The 23473-nt window shown below is 39.8% G+C and overlaps 1 protein-coding gene across 1 annotated transcript in view; it reads left to right on the top strand.

Annotated features, from left to right (window-relative positions):
* Nucleotides 1-23473, top strand: part of brinp2 (bone morphogenetic protein/retinoic acid inducible neural-specific 2) — a 223717-nt gene that overhangs the window by 114935 nt on the left and 85309 nt on the right. The window contains exons 3-4 of the mRNA XM_080033521.1: nt 17587-17777; nt 20799-20980. Of these exons, the coding sequence (XP_079889647.1) occupies nt 17587-17777; nt 20799-20980 (373 nt within the window). The remainder of the gene's footprint in view (nt 1-17586; nt 17778-20798; nt 20981-23473) is intronic.

Consider the following 23473-nt stretch of genomic DNA (forward strand, 5'->3'; position numbering starts at 1 on the left):
GAGCCTACTGATAAGTGACTGGTACCATGCAGTGGGTGTTAAAAGTTTGGAAAAGGTGGTTTGAACTAGAGGGAAGTCACCTCATGAATATTAAAAATGGGGGAATTGAGAATATATGTAGATGGACTGAAGCCAAGAGGTTGAAGGTGGAGTAATGAGTCTTTGTGATTTACCTTTGGCTAAGATCCATTTATCTGATTTGTTATTCTCAAAGTCTTGCTGGTGGACACACAGTATTTTGGAATCTGACAGGTACGCTACATTTCCTCTGGAATTTATGTGCCTAATATTAGTGCTTGGGTTATGCCTTTAAAATCACTGACACAGAATGTGGCTTTAGTAAATGCCATAACTAGAAACCGTCCTGTATCACAAATCACCAGGGCTATGTGTGTACTTTGTGAGATAAAGTTCTCGATGTGCTCCGATGATTAATCTCTGCACCTCATTTCGACTTTAGATCAGTTCACATGGCTCAGTAGTGCTGGAGAAAGGATTTGGTGTTATGTCTATTGGAACATATTCACAAAAGCAGGCACTCTGTTAGCCCTTTTTGGTTTTCCACTAAAGTACCTGGTACCTACTTTTTTGGAACCTACTCTTACGGTTTCATTAAAGAGGACCTATGATGCTTTTTGACTTTTATGACCTATAAACGTTGTTATGATGATTCATAGTCATGCTTAACCATACTAAATTATCAAATAATGACTTACATGCATTTCGACGTATTCCCTGCTGACCGTCTGGGGTGTCTGTGCCGAGCACTAAACACTATTCTAGCCAGTCGAGAAGTCACGTGTTCAAAGCGGTCTACCCTTTGTAACTTTGTGACGTCGCATGTAACTTTGTGAAGTCAGCACGCGGATGTTTCCATGTATGGTAATGCTGTCACTTCCCTGTTCGCGTCTGCCTCGCGCCCTTATAGGTCCATGCTCGCGCTTCCCGCCACTGAAAGTGTTCCGGAAGGAAGGTAACCAATCACAACGGAGTGGGGTTTGCAGGAGGGGGGGGGGGGGGGGGAGGGTAGCGGAGATGGCCGATGCACAGGCGGAGGGAGCGGAGATTGCCGAAGCACACACACTCAAGTGTTGACAGGACGTGCTGGATCGCCAAAATAAGAGAAAGACCTTCCCGAAAATCTACATAGTTTTTTGTGATGTGATTCGTGTCAGGTTGCTCTATAGCAGTGTAAAACAAGAAATTAAGACCAGAAAAGTAGTATAATAGGTTCTCTTTAAACCCATAGTGCACAAATATACAAATACTGTGTCAAGTTTGTAAGATGGTATGTCATACTGAATCCTCAAGTAATAAATAAGACCAATCTGAGTGTAACTGATGAACATAAACTAGCGCAATTAATGCAACAACAAGTGAACTTTCATATCTATAAGAAACTCCTAATTTCTTACAAATAACCCACGTCAAGACGTATTTAGAATAATCGTCCATTTGAGAAAGCCAACATTGATCTAATTCCTGGCATTAGTGTAGTGTGCTGTTTCTTCTTGGATGAACATGTTGAGTCTGTACACATTATCACCAAAGTACGCTTTCTACATGGTAAGCTGCCAGTTTCAATTTGGCTGCCTCTCCACCCATCTCCATCTCCCTTTTGTCTCATATTTAGCTAGTGTTTCTACACTCAAACTCATTTTCAAAACCCTACAGTACTGGTTTCCGTTTAATGATTCTGCTTATGCCAACAATGCACTCCTGCAGTCTTGTTTGGTTGAGCAGAAATTTAGATTAAGAATTTTTTACCTCCTTTTTCCAACTTAACCATTACCTCTGTAACATGACAGAGAGATATATGTAAATATTGTCAACCAAACTCTGAAAACTCATGACAAGTCCCTGTTGGGTATTTCACATGGTTGACATGTTTTTTATGGCATTTGATTTATTTCAGCAGCGATACACAAGCAGGTTGACAGCTTTATGCTCCCTGCTGTAAACCTCAAGGCTGGATGACTCATGATCCGGCAAACTGTAAAAAAAAAAATACAGTATATCGAGATTTGATTCAAGTGAAAATGTAACATTCTCTATTCAAATTTGTTGAAATATAAGTATTCCAAAGAAACAATTAATGATAAAGATTTCTGTAAACTATTGCCCATAATACTTAAATTGTCTTTTTCTTAAGTTACCCTGGAAGCAACAATAGTGTCTGCTTTCACTTTTCAGACAAACTAGAGACTTTTCTTCTCATTTCCCTTTCATGTGTGGCCCTTAATTTCTTGCTGAAATCATGATTTTGCTGCATTATGTCTGCTTTGTTCTGGCTTATCCGTCACTCCCATGAACCACACTGACAAATCTCTGGGTGGAATAAACTCTCCAGGGGAGATAGCAGAAGCCAAACGGCTTACTTAGCGACAAGCAGACAAAAAGGTTTTTCCAAACAGTGAACCAACTGAAGGGTCTGAGTGTGTGTTCAAATGTTACCTGGGCTGAGAGAGAGAGAGAGAGAGAGAGAGAGAGAGAGAGAGAGAGAGAGAGAGAGAGAGAGAGAGAGAGAGAGAGAGAGAGAGAGAGAGAGAGAGAGAGAGAGAGAGAGAGAGAGAGAGAGAGAGAGAGAGAGAGAGAGAGAGAGAGAGAGAGAGAGAGAGAGAGAGAGAGAGAGAGAGAGAGAGAGAGAGAGAGAGAGAGAGAGAGAGAAAAGACAGGGAAATGGAATTATCAAGAAGAAGATACCCAGAGAACAACAAACGCGTTAGGAGGGCAAGGCTGTTTTCTGGAAAAGGAGATATTAAAATAGGTTTGTGTGTGTGTGCTCATTTGTTTTCCCTTCAGTGTGAGAGCGGAAGACAAATTGGCCATATGGATAAGAGAAGACTGCGGCCAGGTTTTGCTAAGAACCAGTTAGCTCTACTACCACATTGTGTTGTTTGGCACTACGCCTAATGTTTAGCACACTGGGAGCTGGCAAACTAATGGAAACAAGCAAACTGCCACTGCACATACTTTTTAGGGCTTTCTTCTAGGACACTGCAAGGTGCATTTTCTGGCACAGATTGGTTCCAGGGCCTGCAGAGCAATGGCTCCGTGCAAATGGAGTATGATAATATGACTTCATAAAAAAAAATACTTTGTGTTTCAATGTCTTCCGATGTAGCCGAAGAACTGTGAAATAATGGATTGTACCCCGACACTAATGGTTTCAGACATCATTTGGTAAATACGCAGAAAAATCCAAGAACGAAAACAACGGGCGTAATCCTTAAAAATTCACTCATGTCCTTTAGTAAAACGGTATTTCAAAGTCTTTGCGTTTCTTTTATCGTCAGTGAATTTACATCCGGTATTCATAAAACATTTCAGGTCGGATGTAACAATGGAGTATAGTGGAGCTTTGATTTAAACAATATACTGCAGCGAGCGCTGTGTTAAATTGGAAAAAGTGGCCTCTTATTATTAGAAAGGCCAGAGCATTTGTCAGCTCTGCCATCATCAAGTCCTAATATTTCTTGAGACCTTGGTGGCTCGGAAACAGCAGACAATCGTCACCTCGCACTCGTAGAGAAAAGAATTGGATTGTAATTGGTCTTCAAGCCTCGACATGTGTGCGCATATGTCAGTGTGCAGGTGTGTGAAGGTGCCCGGGGCGAAATTGGCTTCACACCGGGACGTAGTCGGCATCTTACTGCGGTAATAAGCGCCCATGGATCAGTGTTTTAACGCGTACCAATTGAATTATTTCACCCCAGCTGGAACGGAAAAAACCCGACAAACAAACCAATTATTTCTGACTTGGTGCCGTTGGTTCTATTCACTCAGTAGAATGGGGGGGGGGGGGGTTGTTGGTGGTGGCTGTGTGTTAGAATAGAAGGCAGACAATGCACTGGCGACTCTTAACAATGCCTGTCTCATTTGGTCAAAATTGTCCTCCATTACAAAATAGGAAAAATAGACACCTTTCTGTTTTGATATTGATTTTGTCCGAGTTATTTCACTTTACGGCGAAGCAATTGAAATTTTCTGACAGGGTATGTTTAAGTGGCACAGTGGTGGCAGAAGTCGGAAGAGAATAAGTGGGGCCAAATGAAGTCGACTGCTGAGCATAGAGCACAGGTCAACAAATAGATTATAAAAAGTAAAGGGCTAAACAAACTTGCCCAAGAGGGTTAAGGCAGTGCTGGAAAAGAATGGTGGCCACACAAAATATCGACACTTTGGGCCCAATTTGGTCATTTTCACTTAGCGGTGTACTCACTTTTATTGCCAGCGCTTTAGACATTGATGGCTGTGTGTTGAATTATTTTGACAGGACAGTACATTTACACTATTATATTTCATTTCATTTCATTTCACTTGTATTTATACTCGAGAGACCAATTGAGGGGTGACCCTCATTTTCAATGGTGTCGAGTTCAAACAAATTCCAAGGAAAAACAACAATGCATACACAATATTCAATGCAAATACATCAAATACACAACAACAGGTGAGAGAAGAAAAAACAAAAAAAACAATTGAAACATTTACATAGTGGTGAAGAGTGGCAGCAATTAAAATGAAATTAAATGGGTGAAAGTACAATATAGCCTAATTAAAACAGTTATAGGTAGAGTTTGGCAGATTTAAGATAGTTTGTTTAAATTGATTAAAGGATATGAAGGTATTTAGTTTAATTTGTTGCTGTAAGTTGTTCCAGGAGTCGGGGGCACTGAAGCTAAAAGCTGTCTTTCCCAGCTCAGACCGGGCTTGTGGGACATAAAGCAAGAGCATGTCAGTGGAGCGGGTCTGATAAAGCCCATCTGAAATTTGCAACATTTCTGTTAAATAACGAGGAAGCTTCCCGGTCAAGGCTTTGTAAATAAAAATGTGCCAATGTGCATCACGTCTCTCTTTAAGGGAGGACCACCCAACCTTTTCATATAAAAGACAATGGTGTGTGTCATAAGCATCTCCTGTGATGAACCTTAAAGCAAAGTGAAAAACAGAGTCTAGGAGTTTAAGACATGAATGAGATGCATGCCGGTAAACCACATCACCGTAATCAAGGACAGACATAAACACTGCCTCAATAATCATTTTCCTACTAAATAAAGGGAAGGTGGTTTTGTTCCTATAAAAATAGCCAATTTTTTGTCGTAGTCGACAAACAAGATTTTTTATATGGAAATTAAAAGTGAGTTTATCATCTAACCAGATGCCGAGATATTTGTACTCTGTGACTCTTTCAATTAAAAATCCATTCTTTGTAAAAACATTAAAATCATTCAAATTTGTAGTTCTTGCTCTGGAGAAACATAAGCTGTACACTGACTACTTCACATTGTATCAAAGTGTAATTTCTTCAGTGTTATCACATGAAAAGATATAATGAAATATCTGAAGAAATGTCAGGGGTGTACTCACTTTTGGGAGATACTGTATGTATGATGGGCGAAAATTGCAGTAGAAAAAAATGTAACATTGATAAGAAAGCGGCATACATGAAACATCCCGACCTAAGAACTGTCAACACTCGATATAGATCTGAATATATCTATTTTTGTGACATAAATATATTAAGATCTAGATTGTAGCTCTTCCTTACTTCCTTAATACACACAAAAAATTGCAGACAGAGTAACACAAAAGGGATGTAGAAGGGTGCAGACAAAGGAGCCCAGAGCTGCTTGTCAAATACTGCATATCCCAGAATATTTTCCCTTTTTCATTTCCAATGCAATTGCTACACAACACACTCAAATGGGAAAAGAAACTGGTCTTAATTTGCTTCATATCTCTTCTTTAAATCTGTTTATTAAAGATATGCATCTTCATGTGCCCGCAATCCATACAACTATATTGTTGGAGTACATAAATTAAATTGCCAGACCTAGTATAAGAAATCTCGAAACTTTCTTTGCACATCAATAAGTAATCTCCCATCCACCCCTTGCAGTAGGAGTTATGAATAATGCAACTGCCCATATAGCTGGGCCTTTTCACATTGGATTACTGGGTAGTCCGCAAAGTTCCACACGGAGACAGACAGAGTTTATCTCAACAAATTAACACTGGCTGGACACTTTTTTTTACGAGATATTCGATCTTAGCTTTCTTCCTGGGCAAATATATTCAGCCTGAGAAACAATCAAATTGAAGCCTTCTAATTTGAAATCAATTCATTCCAATGCAGAAAGGCTAGTGCACTATATACTCTGTCTGTCTTTTGGGTACTATTGGAGGATGGGATACACATATGAATAAGCTACAAACCCAGTTTTCTTTAGTTTTTTTACGGGAAATGGGACACATCAGTCTCCTGTCACACACGCACACATACACACACACACACACACATACACACACACACAGACGGGGAGATCGGCTACGGCTCTCAAAATAGCTAAGAGAAATTTAAACAGGGAAAGTAAGGCGTTCAACTCCTTGATTTCTCCGCACTGATACTAATATGAGAAGGCAGGTAGGTTGGCGAGCAGATTCGGAGCACGTCACGCATCCCCAGCTTAACGTTGGTTGCTTTTTTTTCTAAAAAGCCCTTCTCTTTTATAGAGCCTCTGCTGAGAGTCAAACTGAAATAAGGTCGATGCTACGAAGTCAACACCATAGCCAGCCTATATTTGTTCAGTACAAATCCACAGATGAAGCCAGTGCATTAGACCTTAATGTTATGAGCCTCTTGCACTATTTCTATTAAATTAGTATGGGGGAAAAACCTTTTTCAGCCACTTTTAAGAAACTTCTAGTATAGCTGCTTTGGAGCAATGTGTTACATTTTTACTAGTTTAAATTGTTTGTGGTCTTATCTTCAGAAAAAGGTACCTTGTCCTACCTTTTTAATTTTTCAAACCTTAAAGCGGCAACGAGTAACTTTTAAATATCTTTTAAACAGCCTCATGTTTCCTCTCATAATCATGAATTACCTTTAACAGTAAACGAGACCATCAGTGCAAAGAAAGACGTTTTTATATAGTTTTTATTACTGCATTTGATCTGGTCGTACACCCAGTCCGATTTTCGGTTCGCTCGTGCATGCTCTATGGTCACATATCCGTATTGGTCACAGATTTCAGTGTGGCGCAGTTACGCGATTTGAGAAGCCTATCCCTCCAGGTGAGGGAAGGGGAGCGGGAGCCTTGTTTGAGACAGTTGTTTGTCGTCATAATGACTGATAACGGGGCTGAACCATAAAAGAAAAAAAAGAAAATGCAATGAAGAAAAGCGAAAAGGGAGAGTGATAGTCGGGCGGGAGGGCGTTGCCAAGCAACGTATACACAATTTCACGGCGGTAGCCTACTAAAACAAAGTTTACTTTGCCTCACCAGCATCATCAGATGACCATTATTCATCTGAAATAGTCATTATTTACAACATAAACACATTACCTCATCGTGATCCATACTAACTAACTGCCATCTCTCGTTCATTCGCTTTGTGTGGGGACACGGACTCGTTCAGCTGCGTGAGAGGTGACAATGCATCAACTCATTGCAATCAGGTGTGCTTAGCACTTACTGGCATTAGTTGATGCTGTGTCACCCATAGACTCACGGAGCCGAAAAGAGTCCGGTGCCCTCACACTTTGCTTTCAACACACGGACACGCACCATATTGCTTCCTGATTATTTGAATCTGAACGCCCTGCACGAGCTAGAAAACAGCTTCACGACAGCTGGCGTCGTAATAATACTACCGCTTTTGTTCAAAGGTGTCGCCAACGTGCCGACTTACTCGTAGTGGCTTTAATACCTCTTTTCACTTATATATTTTGCAAAGGGTAGAAACATAGTGTTTTAACACAGCCAATATCAATTATGAAAAAAACTTATTTTAGGAACCATTAAAAAAAACTTTTATGATAAACCCGGATTACATAGATAAAGGGAACGATACTTTTACTGATTTAAGGTTTTTCAAGCACTGGTACATTTTTATGTTATTTGGCTATTTTGCTTCCATAACATGTGTTCTCTAATACTAGTATAAATGAAAGGTCCAACGTGTACGTTAAGGTCTTTATTTGACTAAACATAAAGCAACTGTATATTTCTCCTCAACCTTATTTTTTTTCCGATACACTGAACAAAAAATCTCAGCTTCTAAAGCACTTACATCAACTAAGCTTTCCATAATTATTCTTAGCACTATTCCAACGGTTATTACAGAAGGATTCATGAATATGTTGTTAATTGTCTGATTTATGTCACATTTTATTGAATGCTTTTTTAAGACCTATGCATAGTATTTGTTTTATACTTATAAAATGAGAAAAGGCTGTATCCAAAATCAGTTCTGTGAAAACTTTGGACTCTGATATGATTTTTAAAGAGATGCAAATGTCTAAATAGTAAGATCTTGCCAAATTTGCATTTCTGAAAAACATTGTAATACAGAGAAAAAGTATTGTTTTAATGTAAGTAATCAACTGGCAATGTTTCATATTGATATCTATAAGTTAAACTGTTAAACCCTATTCAACTGCAGTGTCTATGGCATTAAGATCTCTGTGAGGCCAAGGCAAGGCTAGATTATCACATTGTATCAGGTTTTCATTTTCTGTTGCTTCACCATAAGCAACACCTCTCACATTGTCTCACTCTGTCACTTTGTATCGTTGGAATTCTAAAAAGGTCAATTTAAGCCATATAGCTGAGTTATTGTTTATCCCCACAGCAAGTCACTTGAAAGAACTGAATAAATATAACACCGAAGTAAAGTACATGAACATAAGGACATGACACTATGCTATATTTATATTTGTCTTACCTTCTTGCTCTATAACTTGAATATAATTACAGCTGCATCACTTCTCGACCTCATCATTAAACTTGTCTGCTACGAAGCTTCCCACAATTCTGTACATTGTATTTGCTGAAGTCCGGACCCTTAAAATGGCTCCTCCAATTTGGTGCAATCACGAAAAAATCCCAGCAGTGCCATTGACATATCTCGTAAAAAAAAAAAAAAAAAAGTGTGGTGTCTTAAGCCAACGAGATTCCGCTGAAGCGTGACAAATTTTAAAAATAGCTGACAGAGACGCTCAACCTAGATACGCCAGCCTCGTACGGCAGGCAGGTGATGTCTTGTACAGATTTAGGACACACCGTGCAAAAATGCAACATTACCACACAGTTAAATTGACTTGACTTTCTCCTTCCATAATGAAAAATCCACACCTGGAAATGGCTTGCATACTTGAAAAAAGTTACTCAACAAACTTTACGGTGCTTATTTTAAAAATAGCGCTCTCACAGTCGTAAATCTGTTGGGGTGATATGTATAATTTTCTCTACAAATAATCCTTGGCTTTTCCTTTCTTGTCCCAGTTCCCATTAGCTGGCAGGATGGGATCACCGTTCGGGGGTCCCTTGCAGTCAGCTTCTCAGTTTAATTCACTTCAGGAGACGTATAATGACTCTTGTGGGAGCAACTCAGGCGTCATTAAAAAACCATGCAGTGTCATCAACCTCCCAGGGCTGGGTGGTGGAAGGGTCTATTTCTAGAGGGGCCTCCCGGAAGACAGGAGAGACTTTTTAATGAACTCAAGACCCCGAGACGAGGAAAAATTGACTTTGTGATTCGGCTCCTCTGGCTAGATAAAGTAGAACAAGCCCTTAGTTCCTGGAGCAGTAGAACTTCATTTGTTAAGAATGTTTGGGAGTAATAAGCGTTGGCTGTGTGATTGAATACGACGGTTTAGCAATTTAGTAGCAAACAAGATCTGCCTAACTGCAAATTTGTAATTAGTAGTTATGAAGTTTAAACATAATCATTATTCAGTTATATTTTTTGGATGAAAAGTGTCAAAAAAAAACCTTCACAGTTTTAGATTGTGTATTTCTGTTTGTTTCGAAGCAGCCATTAGTTTCATGCTCACACAATGCTAAAATTAAGTATCAGACTCTTGCAACTTGCCTTATATTGAAGCTCCATAAGCATGGCTAGCTAACTCGGTTGCTACTCAGACCATAAGTCACAATACATCTATTTTGGAGCCAATCATACTGAGTCAGAGTGAGGTCAGAATCATTAGGACTATTTTGCAATTGGTCAACAGAAAAAAACTTGCCTGTCAAACAAATTCGAAATAATTACAACAAATCTGTCAACGCATCTACATGAGGTAAAGCCTTTTTTGATCTTGCATGGATTTAACAGTATATAGCACCTTCTGCTGTACGTCCATGTTTTTTCTAAGCGGTAGGGTCAACCACCGAAACGTTTCTTTGGCGCTTCGCGCTTATTGGGATTTTTCTGAGCTACACAGAGAGTTTTGTGGAGCTGATTGGCTTAATCAACTTTGTGTCAACTCGTTTGGGCGATGGCTTGAATGAAACCAACATTTATTCATATGGACAAGGTACGCACTGTAGCTTTAAGATCTGAAGAAAGTTGCTGGGGGAGAAAAAAGGGTTGTATTTGTCTGCTCTGATGGTACCTTGAACCTGACTAGTACGACTATTTGGATGGATGGATAATTAAGCCGCAGGGTGTCAGGGTGGGCCACAGATGTGTTTAGCGTTGAATACATCACGTGTCTTCAAAGTGAAATTAGAAGCAGCTTGGTTGGAAATTAACCTTACAAAAACATCTGTTGTTGCTGCCGGGCCTTGTAGTTGGGTCACACACAGCAGTAGGAGTGTTTTTATTGTCCATAATGTGTGTATTCCTGAGCAAAGGGAAATATGGTCATCATGGTATGGTTAAGACAACGGTCTTTGATTGGGTGGCTCAGATGTGGGTGAGCACACTGCGATATGAAGCTGGGGAGGATTCCTTGGAAAACTGGATTTGTTTGTTCTTATCACACTTGGAGGTAGGGCCAAGTAAGGTTGGTAAAGGCCGGTTTAGGGTGGGGTGTCGCTTCTCCCCTTATGATGTCATAAGGGGAGATACATCAGACTGGGGTTCTGAACACAGGTTTTCAGAAAGGTGGAGGCGAAAAAAAATGTCTTCTCATACTTTGGGAGTCTCTTGTCACATATTAAACAAAAACATTGAATCGCTTTTTTGTATAATAGGTGACCTTAAAATCATGTTAATTTGTTGATATGCACACATCGGTCAAGATCAAATCTGTGCATATAAAAGTGTCATACCTGTGGCCCAATGTTACGCTGACTCAAATATCATTATCAAGGGAAATATTATGTAATGTAACATAGCAAATAATCAGTGCTCGCATGTTCTCCCTCATTCAATTCCACATTAATTTACCCTCAAAATCGTCCATTGTGTTCTCTCTCTCTCTCTCTCTCTCTCTCTCTCTCTCTCTCTCTCTCTCTCTCTCTCTCTCTCTCTCTCTCTCTCTCTCTCTCTCTCTCTCTCTCTCTCTCTCTCTCTCTCTCTCTCTCTCTCTCTCTCTCTCTCTGACAGCTTATAACATCCAGGTGTTAATGTTACAACATGCTGCCAGAATAATAATACAACATACATTTTCTTTTTTTAAATATAAAATGAAATCCCAGTGCACTAGTGCTGGTAGGATGCAGGTGCAATCAGTGCTGTGCTAAAACCTTTTAATTAACTCCATCTATCATCATTAGCCAAATAGTCAGCCGACGGTCTCAGTGTTAACTCTTAGAGAGCGGAGCGAGGAGAAAAGTAAATGATGCACCACTCTCCTCCCTCAGCTTTTTTTAGGGTCTGTGTCGCAGTCAAACCCCCCCCCCCCCCCCCACCTCCTCCCCCGCTCCCCCTTGCTCGGTCACTGCAAAGAGCCTCACAGAACACATCAGTCTAAATCAGCTCCAGTTAATCAGTAAGTGCGACTATACCGGCCCTTTTTTTCCATTTGATTTGCTGGACTAAACACTAAACTAAAAACACTAATGTGTGCTAGCCGCAGACTTAATTGTGCTAGTTTTGCTGCATTCACACTAGACTAGTCTGACCTTTGGTTTGGGATATTCGTCATTTAACGCTTCAGCTGGAATTAGAATAGCTTCATTTGTCGCAGTTGAAATGACTTTGGCCATTTTTTTGTTTCACTTAAAAGTTGTAAAATGTCACAAATGGACTTGTTTGACTTTCTTGGCAAAAAAACAGTAGAACAGGAGGAGATGTTGAGTCAGTAAAATGGTAAATAGTCACGCTTTTAGAATCACAGATTTCAATTGGGTGTGTAATTTCACAACCAGTGGAAAGGGAAATCAAGCCTCTCTGTGATCACCATTTAGATAGATAGATAGATCTTTATTTGTCATTGAACCATTACAGAACAACGAAATGGCATTCCAGTTCACACCCCCCCAAGAAACATATAAGACAGTGACATTAACATGGGTGGACAGGGAGAGTGTAACTGTAGATTCGTCTAGCATGGGCCGCGCTCCTATTTAAGACTTAGTTAGATATGATATGTATATTCTTTTTTTGTTATTTGAGTGAAACATACAGTATGTTAATCATTCAATGCAAAGAATGGTTATCTCGTGTTCATTCTTCATATGCAACGTAGAGGAATACTTCTCCCATACGGAACCGGCAGTCTATCTATTATAATATATTGAATTAGGTTTTTCTACACATGGGGAAATGTAGGGTTAGACAGTGAGACCATAAAACACTCTTTCTGCCTTTTCTCAGGCTTAACCGATTCCTAGAATTTCTGCACATTTATTCTACATAGGATCTCAGAGTTCAATACACCTTCATATTTCCACCTGTGAAGAAGGTCTTTAACATTCTGTGAAGGCCACTATCTCTTTTTCAATTATTTGTATAACTTTTTCAATCTAATTATTACGTATTTGTTAATGTATTTAGAATCTTGTTGTGGTTGTTGTTTGCACACTCTTGGATCATAGCAATGGAAGATATCACTGCACTTACACTACAACCAGAGAAATAAAGATTGATTTCTATTTTAGGACAATGAGACATTTTAATTGGCTCCCTTTTTTTTGCCCTAACCGCTCCTACACTTGGGAGTAGCAGCGTCAATGTAAGATATGATGACACATCACAATCAGTTTAATGCTGTGAAAACAAATCAATACTGTCTTCTATGTCCCTGGAAGAAGCTTCTTTTTAAGCTTTATTTAGAAAATTGAGACTCATTAATGGCAACAAAAGCCAAAGGGCCTGTCTGTATACATCAAGCAGAGTGTCACTCGGGGATTATTCACAAGAATGGGGTTAACATTCAATTCAGGAGTTTAGGATTCAAAAGAAAATATTTAGATGTGTTTATATTGCAGATTATCAATGTAGTTAACACAATAATTAAAACATATATTTGTGTTCATCGTGTTCATATCAGAATGCTAGGAGCCGAAACATTTTCCCTGCACTCCTAGATCAGCTACAGACTTTACGTTATCGCTAGTGCTGTGATCTTATGAACCTTGTAACATCATTCAATATTCTTGGGATGAATAAATGTGTGAATTTGATTTTTTAGTCAATAATTATAAAAGGGACTACCAGTTAGGATGCATCTGCCTCTACTAAAACATTGACTGGTCTTGCAACTCTGACATTGATTGACCAACCATTTGATTGTGAATGAAGTAGCCTACAATTATATTATTCCCTTATAAAATTAATATAGTCCCAATGCAAAAATGAAACATCCTCTCACTGAGGAAGTGCCCACAAAAAAATCATCTGCTAAAATAATAATAGCATCTATTGTCTCCAAGCTGATTAATGGCAATGTGGTTTGAAAAAAAAGTGTGTTTGCACTGCAGCAATCATCATGAAGCAGGGTCGGTATGAAGATGGAAAAAGTAGCAAAAAACCTAAAGTACAGTGCTGTGCAAAGTGAGAGATGGTAGAGTGCTGTGTATGGAAAGAGTAATATATGTCAGATTGGGTCTAATAAAGAGTAGGAGTGGAAAAAGCATGACTGCGTAGGTAGAGCAGGTGCTAGACTGATTAGTCAAATGACAGGAGTGGGTGTTCAGAGTGTTCTCATAAGAAAGCCACGTCTGTCTTCTCCAACACCTTAGTCAAGGAGTGAGTCACATTAAAGCAAAATGAACTGAACAGAGGAAGAATCAAGAGCATTTCACTTACTGTGTTTAACCCATTAAGACCAACCCTAAACAAAACTATTCTGGAGAGTAACAAAGTCAATCTTTGAAAAAATATATACAGTATATATTTGAACTATACGACTGCTAGACTCACTGGCCAGTGGTGGAAAGAAACTAAGTGCATTTACTAAATCAATGTACCTGGCATATGATATGTTATACTTTTATATAAAGGCAAATATTAATAATATTAAAGTGACTTTGAAGGTGGCATGGTTGATGGTGCACGGCAGGATGGATCCATACTTTCATGTTGTTAACGCCAAATTCTGAACCTGCCATCTGAATGTCGCAACTGAAATCGAGGCTCATCAGACCAGGCATCATTTTTCAATCTTCTATTGTCCAATATTGGTGATCCTGTGAAAATTGTATCCTCAGTTTCCGGTTTTTAGCTGACAGGAGTGGCACCCGGTGGGGTCTTCTGTTGCTGTAGCCCATCTGCTTCAAAGCTGGTTGTGTTTTGCATTCAGAGATGGTATTCTGCATACCCTGGTTGTAACGAGTGGTTATTTGAGTTACTGTTGCCTTTCTATCATCTCAAACCAGTATGCCCATCCTCCACTTACCTCTGACATCAACAAGGCATTTTACGTCAACACAAATGCCGCTCACTGGATATTTTTTCTTTTTCGGACCATTATCTGTAAAGATTGAGAGACGGTTGTGTGTGAAAATCAGAGTAGATCAGCAGTTTCTGAAATACTCATACCAGCCCTTCTGACACCCTCAACATTGCCATGTTCAAAGTCACCTAAACCCCCTTTCTTCCTAATTATGTTGCTCGGTTTTAACTTCAATAAGTTGTACCGTCCAGGTCTACATTCCTAAATGCATTGAGTTTCTGCCATGTGATTGGCTGATAAGTTATATGTGTTAACAAGAAAATTAACCGCTGTACCTAATAAAGTGGCCGGTGAGTGTATATTACATGTTCATTGCTGTTAATATTTCTTACATTTTTTTAATGTAGGACTCGTACTGTAGCGGCATATTTGTTTACATTGTGGACTGTTCTTGGAATAAAATGTAGTTTCTGCTCATTGAAAGTAATTCAACTGGATATATTTTTGCATGCAAGATATTAAGAAGCTTAAGATACACACTGAGCAAACACATGGACGCCAGAAAGCAAATGTTTCTCTTGATCCTCTTCTGTTTTCAGCCTTTTTATTTTAGCTTTTTATTTATTTTACATATTTTTCTTTGAGCTCTCACACTCAGTTGTCCCTGAGTTGCCCCAGATTCACAGGAGAACAATGTAGCCAGATGCACTAATGATAGCTTGTACGTATTGCACTATGACTGTGGCCCGGGCTATACAGACATTGACTGGTGCATTGTGTGCGAATGAACCTCCTTAATGAAGCACCAGTTTGACCATATGCTCTGGGGGGGCCGTTTCCTGTGTTGAGGAAAAAAGCTTTGTCATTGTTTGTGCTAAATGGTTACAAATCTCCACTCTCCTTTGAAGACTAATATGCAACGCGAGCAACAACAAACTAATGATGGCTCCTTGCTGGCTTTACAATGTTATACCATCTGGATGACCCAATGTATATTTGTTGTGTGTTATTAGGGGAAATGAGCCCATTGTATGAATTCTAGTGTAGTCCCGATGTTCTCTATGGCATATTTATACTACCATGCTGTCGGTAATAGTCAACTTTTGAGTGCAAAAGGCATTGTAAGAGCAGCCAGTGGCAAGAGGAGACAGTGATACAGTATGTGTACCTCCCTCTGTGTATGTTTTAGAGTGTGTGTGTGTGTGTGTGTGTGTGTGTGTGTGTGTGTGTGTGTGTGTGTGTGTGTGTGTGTGTGTGTGTGTGTGTGTGCGTGCGTGCGTGCGTGCGTGCGTGCGTGCGTGCGTGCGTGCGTGCCTGCCTGCCTGCCTGCCTGCCTGCCTGCCTGCCTGCCTGCGTGTGTGCGTGCAAATGTTTGTGTGTGAAAAGGAGAGTGCCTAGGGGGAAATAGTGCGCCAACACTAGTATTTTGTCCAGGGAGAATGCATACCTAATGTGCTTGTTTTTGCCAGCAAATGTACTACTGTATGCAGATGTGGTGGATCTGTAAATTATTCCGCTGGTATATTTGCATATCTTAACACACCCCGGGGTTACAACGTGGCAGGACTGGACTGATGAAAATGATTATCAGCTACTTGAAATGGATGAATTTTTCCAGATTCATCTCTCACTGTCATTTTTGTACCATTGACCAGTCTGAAGTGAAATGAGGTATTTGCTGATGCATGGCATTTGTCTGGACAGCTAAGAAGTCTATTAATTGAAATGTCGCTCAACTCAACAAGTGAAACACTACACTGGTACAAGGAACAGTCAGGTCATGGGCATTCCCTCAATATAAGGCTGGTGAGATTTTTTTTTTTTCGTAATTGTCGGCTGAAAAATCCTCCCATAAAATGAAATGGAATAGGTATTGAGTGTATCCAAAGCAGAGATATCATCTTCCTCTGTGTCATTGAGCTCCATTGTCGTCCAAAGGCTAGAAGAAAAAAAACACATCACAATGCCACACAGTGGTACTGAGTGACATCATGAACGTTGGCTAGATTTAAAATAGGAATAAAATACATGAAGGTTAAGGCCAGCCTCAATTGCTTTTTATTTCTCTCTCTCTGTTCCGACAAATATGTTGGTCCAAGGGTATTTCAGGCATTTAACGCAAAAATAACTAAAGCAAAGTGAACTGATTGTGAATCCTCAATATGTACTGAAAGAGGGGTAAACAAGTGTTAAGGAATTGCATGAGCGGAAAGTTATGAAAATGACCCAAATGTGATCCTGCACCAAAAACTCAATTTCTGCTACATGTGCCAAACAAGATGGGAATTGCTCCCTTTCTCATAAAAGCATGTTACTTGTTACACTTGCACAGTTTGGGTACCTGGAGGTCCCGCGAGCCATTGCAAAATCGAATCATGGCGGCCATGGCGGCCATTTCACTTTCCTCCATAACTACAACATAATGATGCATTTTGCATCATTACTCCTGAACCAAACATGATAACAACTGTACTGTCTTTTCAAAATCTCAGTATGTGACTGAAAACTCAGAGAACTAATGATTAATTGTCCTCAGGTGTAAGTTGATTGTCTTTAGATGTAAGAGGGTGTCAGTTTTCAGTCTTTTCAAAGTCTTTTAAAAGTCCTCTAGTGTAAGCCCAGCATTACAAGTGATGTCTTCCCCCTATGTTTCCAATGTCAGGGATGACAATGACACCACCACACACAAAAACAGAAACTGTTCTGGTCAATGGTTAAGGGTGAATTCAACCTCATTGTAATTGATCATTTGGCAAGTTTGGGGACAACACGATGAGCTGTAAACAAAACATTGAAATCACCTATGAAGAGATGTAAGATAAGATCAAATCAAAGAGAAATAGGGCACACCGTTTTTTTTTAACTTGTACAACTTTGACCTACTTTTTACTCTGCTTTGTCTAAGAACCACTCCCTTTTGTGTGTCAGTTTGTGATGAAGTTAAGCTCTTCTCCTCAAATGACAGCCTAACCATTCTTGTGTTCACCTTTTTAAAATGCATTGTATCATTTCAGGGAGTTCAGCCATTGGAAGGTGAACAGCCTGGCTACGGAGAAGAGGGATTTCGTCAAAGCTCCGTTGCCCTTAGCGCCCGAGTTCCTTCGCAACCTGCGGTTACTGGGGCGACGGCCGAGCCTGCAGCAGATCAACGAGAACCTCATCAAGAAGTACGGGACCCACTTCCTGGTCTCGGCTACACTGGGAGGTAAGGGACGGGACACACACACACTCGCCTTTATTCACAGTAGGGAAGGGTCGGGACAGACCAGAAATACAGTCGAGGAGGTAGGCTACATTTTCAGGCCTCACAGTAATAGCATGTGTTAGTGTAGTGCTGCAAGAGCAAGATTTACTGTGTGACTGTTTTTTTTTAAGTTATCCAAGTCAGAATTTCAATTTAATGTGCGACACTGCAGGTGAATCGGGTAATATTTTGCAATGTATAGATATCATCATTAAACGTTGCCAGTTGATATCATACATTAAGACGCAGATTTTTTTGTACTGCAGTTTTTTTCAGAAATGTTTAAATAAGTATGCAAATGTGGCAATATCTATCTATTTATGCGTGAACACATAAATGTACATTGTGGACCCTTGATTTATACTAGTATGAAAGAAAATATGGAAGGGAAGCAAAATAGACTAAAACTTTACAATTGTGCCTGCACCTGATTGTGTTCCTCTGGCATGTTTCACTCTTCCTTCCCTCTGAAGAACATTGCACACGGCAGCAGTTGCCTGACAAAGCAGAGCAGGGATTAAATTGACCCGTTTTCTTAGCATAACGTCTCTTTTTATTGGATTTCTTTTTAACCTCAATCTCCGAGGAGAGAAGTAACTCACCAAACGGAATTGCCTGCTGCATCGATTGCTTGGGCCCTTGCAAAATTACAACAACCTGTAGTACGCTCAGAGCAGCAACCTCATGGTGTTGATACACTGCCGATCTTTGCCATCACATAACAGCTATAGCAGATATATGAGTACATTTTTACAAGGGTCATTTTTTTTTTATAAAGGGAAAAGTAATAGTGAGCATAAACATCACCGCTGATTTACAAGGCCAGGGTACTCAGATCAGTCAAACCCTGTAATAAACACTACATGTACTAAAATGGGGGGGGGGGGAATACACTTCTCAAATATATAATGGACTTTCAGATCCATTTGTTTTTGCTCATGAGATTAGATGAGAGATGCACATGTCTCCTTTAATATTAATATTAGTATAAATAAAATGTCAGAACGTACTTTCAGCTGTTTATTTGACTAAACCTTGTCTGTTTGCTTCTGTATATTACTCCCACAAACCATCTGTAATGGCCATTATCTCAACTTCTAAAGCCAGAGATGCAAATGCACACATCATTTATTAGATATTGCCAAATTTGCATTTTTATTCAAACTTTTCTGAAAAAAATGTAATAAAAAAAAATTGTTTTTATGTTATGTAATTAATAGGCAGAGTTTCACCCATGCACACACACTGTACACGCAGAAGACAACTCTTTTTCCCCTCCCACACAGTCTCCTGAAGGTCCCTCTGATGTTTTTAGTTATGTGTTGGCATCCACGGGCGCCTAAGTGTGGTTCCACTTATCACCGGATGTATCCACTGTAGCATTATACTGTAGCGTGGGAGACCGAGCAGAGATGAATTGAGAGTAGCAGGCTGATAGTTAGTCTCTATATGTAATTAACAACCTAATCTAAATGGGCTGGGGCCGTCTGCATACTGATTAGAACTGTGGCACTGTGACTGAAATCCACACATCCCCCAAATCTCAATTTTTCCCTCTTTTGTTCTGTTGTTTTCATCTCTTTTTTATTTCTCGCTTTTTATGTCTGTCTCGCGCCCAGACGTGGTTACTCTGAGCTGTATTGTAAGTGTATTTTTTTGCACCGACTCCTCATACTTGGCAATAACAACTTGTATTCAAGTTTTTTTTTGGCATTTTTATGCTTTATTGATAGTGTAGAGACAGAGTTGAAAAATGGGGCAGAGAGGGGAGTGACATGCAGAGAACGACCGCGGGCTGGAATCGAACCCGGGTCCGCTTCTGTAGTTTACTCTATGGTGAGCTGTAAATTCATTATGTCAAAACACATTGGGCCGGATCCACTGAAGTGTAGTGTTGCATTTGTGGCCGCTAAGCAACGCACAATGAGAGCATCACTACATGGATTTCAAATGTTTGCAAGCAAAAATGAGCTAATTCATCATGATTTGCTTGCTCCGGCTAGCTTCTGTGACTGATGTTATAGCTACATTTCCAAAATACTGTCCATCCACTCCTTATAAGGCTTTTTAAAAATCAGATTCTCCACTTTCAAATTCTGCTTTGAAGCTCAACCAAGTGAAGAGTGCATGTTGGGTAATTCAGGGGGCGAGAGTCTTACTCAATATCACACACAGTAGGTGCAATCAATAAAATGACTCTTTCAAATGCTGCTTTGAAACCAAACCAAGCTAAGAGTGCATACTTTGCATAATGTAAGAGGTAGGTGTTTGGAGGCTTTTCCACTTTCAGTCAGCAGCTATTCATGTAACAGAGGAAGGACTGGCATTGGTGAGCAACACTTGCAAACACAGATTATTATTTTAAAAACATTACCGATTTCCCTTTTAATATATATAGTTTTTTATAAATATTAAAATAAATACAAATTATTTGCCACAATTTATTTTCCTAATCAGGGAAACACCGTCAGAGAAAATGGAAAAATACAAATTTTTGTTTTGGTATGACTGTATTGTTAAAGGTGAAGTAAGCGATTCTGGAGACAGTTGTTTCTCCTCACGATCTGCTAGCTGTCCGTACTGTGTGTGTGCTAAAAATAATCTAGTCTTAATACCCAGCCTAGGCTCTGTAAACGGGAATGTAAACACAGGGTATGTAAACTAAGGGGGCCCACCACAGCTAGCAACATGCCTGTTTACAGAGCCAAGGCTGTGTATTAAAACAGGATTGTTTTTAGTGGAACATGAGGAGATATTTGCTTATTTTGACGAAAGGGATTTTGTTAACAAGCATTCTCCTGAATGTCTGACCCCACCTTTTAAAAGATATATAATCAATTTAATTCATTATGAGAGAAACATTATTTAAATTGATGCAAACAAATGTGTATTTTGTGGTCACTGTACAGAACACTGTAAAACGACAATTACAAAAGACTTCTTCAAACTGACTAGATTTGACGATTGATTGTTTGTCCACAGGAGAGGAGTCTTTGACCATTTTCCTGGACAAGCAGAAGCTGAATAAGAAGTCGGAGGGGAGCAGCAACAGCTCGGTGGTGTCTCTAGAGCTGCTCCATCAACTGGCTGCCTCCTACTTCACTGATCGAGAGAGCACCCTAAGGAGACTGCACCACCTCCAGATTGCCACCTCTGCTATCAAGGTACTACTCTCCACATGCATGCAGACACATATCCTGCGTTCCAATACCCATTTCTTGTGGTCACATATTCTTAAAAGTACCCCGGATGCCTGCGATATCCGCTCGGGATTTTCAGTGTTGAAAATAAGCATGCTATTTGGGTTATTCTGACCCACAATCCAGTGTGCACCGGAAGTGACGTCACTTCGACGGAACCTCCGTATGAAAACAATAGGGGATGCAGCGGGTATACATGTATAAGCAAGAGGCAAAATCAAGGAGCAACATTATGATGAAATATTTAAGAAAAAGGGATTTCCTAATTGTATGCCTACTGCATGTTAACTAGATTATCTTGTTTGATCAGTATGTGGACTAGAAAAAGGAAGAGGAGCCTGCGTGATTTGGAATGCAACCTTTACTTACTCACAACACATATCCAGATAATTATTCTTCAAGTGTTCAGTGCTGGAACACGTGTATTTAAATATATGGCGCCTATAAAGCGGACGACCTGTTTATTTGAAATGCGCAAAAAAGTTGTGTTTGCAGTTTCCCCCGGGTCCACAAACAACCACTCATCAAGGTAGACACCTAAAGCATTAACGCTGAACTGTCTCCTTTTGCGATACATATTACTTTGCGCTGCGCCTTTGACAAAATGTTCCACTTGCTTTTCAAGGTAAGCTAGCAAACAATCTTTTTTGAATATGATTTTTCAAGCTGCATCATCGCTCAAAAGCTGGGAGAGAGAGACATTTAACAAATATATGTGGTTAGTCACTGAGGCAGTAAAGAATGGCAAATGTCAAGTTTCTTCAAAATGTCCCAGTGGGAAGAGTGTATTGTTCGTATAGATGCAAGATTCAAAGTGTTCATACGCACAATAAGATACGTGTTCTCAGTCATACAATGAAATTCTTCCCTTTGTTTTCCACAGACTGAAAGCCAAGAAAGAAACATGAAAATATGCAATATACAAGTAAAATTGAAAAAAAGCAGAATAGTGTGCATGTGTGCACTGGTATCACATGAGGTGTTATCACACACCTGACAATTATCACCCATTTTGTAAAAAATAAAATAAAAAAATAAAAAAGTGTTTGATTCCAGATAAACATGGCCCTAGAATCTGACAGTAGGATCTGAAGTGTTTTAACACCTTTGCTATAGAACATACGCCCCATTCTTGTTTTAATTCCTTTTATTCTGCACTCTCAACACTCCACTCGCCTTGACTTCCTCTATCGCAAATCCTACCATTAGGCTTTTACCAGCTGGTTTCATCATCAATGGGAACAGTTTAGGGTTGAAAAATCAAAGAATGCAGAAACTGCAAAACCTCCGCAACCTCCTCTGCTTGCCGGAAGGAAAGCATTTATCACGCAATACATTTTCCCCCATCGGAGCAGATCGGTTGGCTTTCATGCAACTACAACAGGTGTGTGTGGGTGGATGGGTAGACAGTGCTTTCTTTCTTTCATGCATCAACTTAAATAGCAATTCTGACAGTAATTAATCATTGCTCGCAAAGTGTCGATTCGGTGTGTGCCTTGGAGAAGATGGTTAATTTACAAGTGTCTGTTTTTTTCTGAAAACACATCGGCACATACAGTAGCATTCCTGCAATGTGTATGTAGGATTGATGATGTTTGTTGCCAGGTGACTTATTGTTTGAACATACAGTTGCCCACATAGCCTTGACTGTTCAAATACAGGAAATAGAGAACACAAAGTCTTCCTCCTGTATTCATGCAAATTGCTTCCACCTTGAGTTCTATCAGTATGAGAAGTCGTAATGGGAAAGAAAAAAAAAATGTTACACAACATTTTCATAACAAGTTAGCTGCAGTGATTTTTTTGGTCTAAATTGGAAGCAGACTGGCGGGTGGTTGACGGGAGGTCTGGCAAACACTGTACAAGCTAGAACCAAGGCACAGGTGTTAGCGTCCGCGGAGGGCCACAAGTAGTGTAGTTTTAGGAGTGATTATATCATAAAACCTGAGTGAAAACATCATCTAGACCAACCTTGCTGCAGTGTACTCACGGTCTAAAAAGAAAGGAAACTAGATTAAATATTCAAGCAAAAATAGCAAAGGAGAAGTATAAATTCTGAATTGTATAACAGCTACGACAACCTAGGCCCACGGATACACATTGTCTGCCTAAGCCTGAATTAATTATGAGCTGAAATGTTGCTCCTTTTGATGCATTTGTGTCTGCGGGGGGAGAGACTAATGAGAGGACTGTCGCAGCGACTGAAACAATCCGTTATCTGTGGCAAATAAGTCAACAGTTAAAGACAAGTAAATGGCGCCCATTAGGATCTGTTTCCCGCGCCAGTAACTCTTAGTTTTCAGTCCATCCAGCCATCATTTGTGTAATACACTCCGTTACAAATTCCAACAGCACGCTGTTTCTCATACCTATTTATTTAATGTCCTTAGTCAAAATATTAACGTGACAATTTGTCAGTGGAGCTGTGTGTGCCAAAGCATTGCAGAAAGTAAGAGT

This window comes from Ammodytes marinus, assembly GCF_949987685.1.
Source record: "Ammodytes marinus genome assembly, chromosome: 9".
Classification (NCBI taxonomy): Eukaryota; Metazoa; Chordata; class Actinopteri; order Uranoscopiformes; family Ammodytidae; genus Ammodytes; species Ammodytes marinus.